This window comes from Pinus tabuliformis, chromosome 3_2 (genome assembly GCF_031772625.1).
Source record: "Pinus tabuliformis cultivar Carrire ecotype Pingquan chromosome 3_2, CPIR1, whole genome shotgun sequence".
NCBI lineage: Eukaryota > Viridiplantae > Streptophyta > Pinopsida > Pinales > Pinaceae > Pinus > Pinus tabuliformis.
The window spans coordinates 377,838,964-377,840,836 of NC_142302.1; the positions used below are offsets into that span (position 1 = coordinate 377,838,964).

General features: G+C 36.7%; 1 protein-coding gene across 1 annotated transcript; it reads left to right on the forward strand.

Moving 5' to 3' along the window:
- Positions 1-473: 473 nt before the first annotated feature.
- On the forward strand, positions 474-1,528 carry LOC149180994 (pathogenesis-related protein 2-like). The gene is made up of 2 exons (XM_089418253.1): positions 474-813; positions 918-1,528. The coding sequence occupies exons 1-2, from the start codon at positions 642-644 to the stop codon at positions 1,232-1,234; spliced, it is 489 nt and encodes a 162-aa protein (XP_089274379.1). The 5' UTR covers positions 474-641; the 3' UTR covers positions 1,235-1,528.
- The last annotated feature ends 345 nt before the right edge of the window (positions 1,529-1,873 follow it).

Consider the following 1,873-nt stretch of genomic DNA (forward strand, 5'->3'; position numbering starts at 1 on the left):
GAGAAGATAACGTCTTGACTCTTGAACCATATGGTAATGATAAATTATTATTTATATAAAAGGCCTCCATATTCTTCCCTATATAGGAAACTAGATAAATTATTATTTATATAAAAGACCTTCATATTCTTCTCTATATAGAAAACTAGAAAGTGAAGAATTATTTCTTTCACATAAATAAATTTATTTCCAGGAAAAGACATTCTCCATGCATTGTCTTTTCCTAAAGAAAGATATTCCATGGTCCATTTTTTTCTTTTTCAATATTATAACCAGGCATCTATTGTTATTGTGTTCCCTACTCAACACTAAAACCTATTCAATGCAGTCTTTAGTGTTGAAATGTGCATTGTGAATGACTTACGGGTACGTTAGAATCCTTTCTGATGGCGAGGAACTTGCACATGCTCCAACCCGAGAAAATTTATATGAAACATGCAAGTGGCTACAGTTACAAGACAAACACACAACATAATCTGATCAAACTTTTTAAGCACCGGCAGGTAGCATATTTCTGTAGTGGTATCTTTCTGAATGGCTATAAAATTCAGACCATCACTCCTCTTACATTCAGTACAACCATATCCTCTTGTTTTTTCTTGTATGAAGTCTTGTTGCCATTTACAGTGAGAAAGAGAAAAATGGGAGTAATGAATGGAGAAGTGGAGCTGAATGTTCCTGCAAGTAAAGCATGGGAAATATTCAAAACCAATGAGCTCATCAAGAAAGTGAACCCTCGTTTCCTTGCCAACGCCGAATATGTCGAAGGGGACGGGCGCCCGGGTAGTGTCAGATTGTTCAAACTCGGAGCAGGTAACGTTTGTTTTGTTTTTGGTTTCTTCGAATTACTTGGACTTTGTGCTTGATGGATCTGAAGTGAAAATGAATATATATTATTGTGAGGTGAGTGATGGCAGGTGTAAATAAATATGTAAGCGAATCCAAGCAGAGGATAGAGGAGGTGGAGGAAGAACCGGGAAATGGGGTACTGCGCATGAAATACGAAGTGGTGGAAGGAGAGCTGAAGAAAATGTATGACCCATACACTGTTACCTTCTCTTTCAGAGGTGATGAGGAGAAGAACAAATGCATCGCTGGTTGGAGAGCCGAATATCAGCCCCTCTCTCCCGCTGTTGCGCCACCTGAGAAGGCCAAGGATGTTGCGCTTCGCTTCATGAAAGCCATTGAGGATTTCTACATCTCTTCCAATTTCCTCGCCACCAACTGTAACTAGAGTGCAATACATGGCGTAACTAGCTGATATATTATATCACGCGTAATGATAATTGACCATAACTCAGTAGTATTATGAAGCTTATAATGGTATTTGGACATAAGTTAGTACCATGGCTAAATAGTATATCACGCTAAATAAATATGGCTAATGATCTGTTCAGTTGGCCTGTGCACTTTGACTTTGTCCAACAGCAGCACTGGTGCCCTTGCGGAGTAATCAAAAGTCATAAGGTTGTGTAATGATCTAGTATCAATTCAGAGTAATCAAAATTTATATGAGGTTATGTAATAATCTGGTACATTGGTCTTTTCACTTTGACCGAGAGTGTTTGTGTTTTTTCATAGTAATAAAAAGAACATACAAGGTTGAACTTTTAAAAGACCCTAAATGTCATAAACTCTATAATATAGATTTGTACTATAATAAACATTATAATATCTATTTCTGGTGGTTTGATTGCTTTGGAAAGTAATACTTTTGACACATTAACAAAGAAAAAATAAAGTTAGACATGAGCTAGGATTAGTCAGCTAAGGTGGATTGTCCATCAATGAACAATGGTTTTGGAAAGTAGTACTTTTGACACATTAACAAGGAAAAATTAAAGTTAGACATGAGCTAGGATTAGTCAGCTAA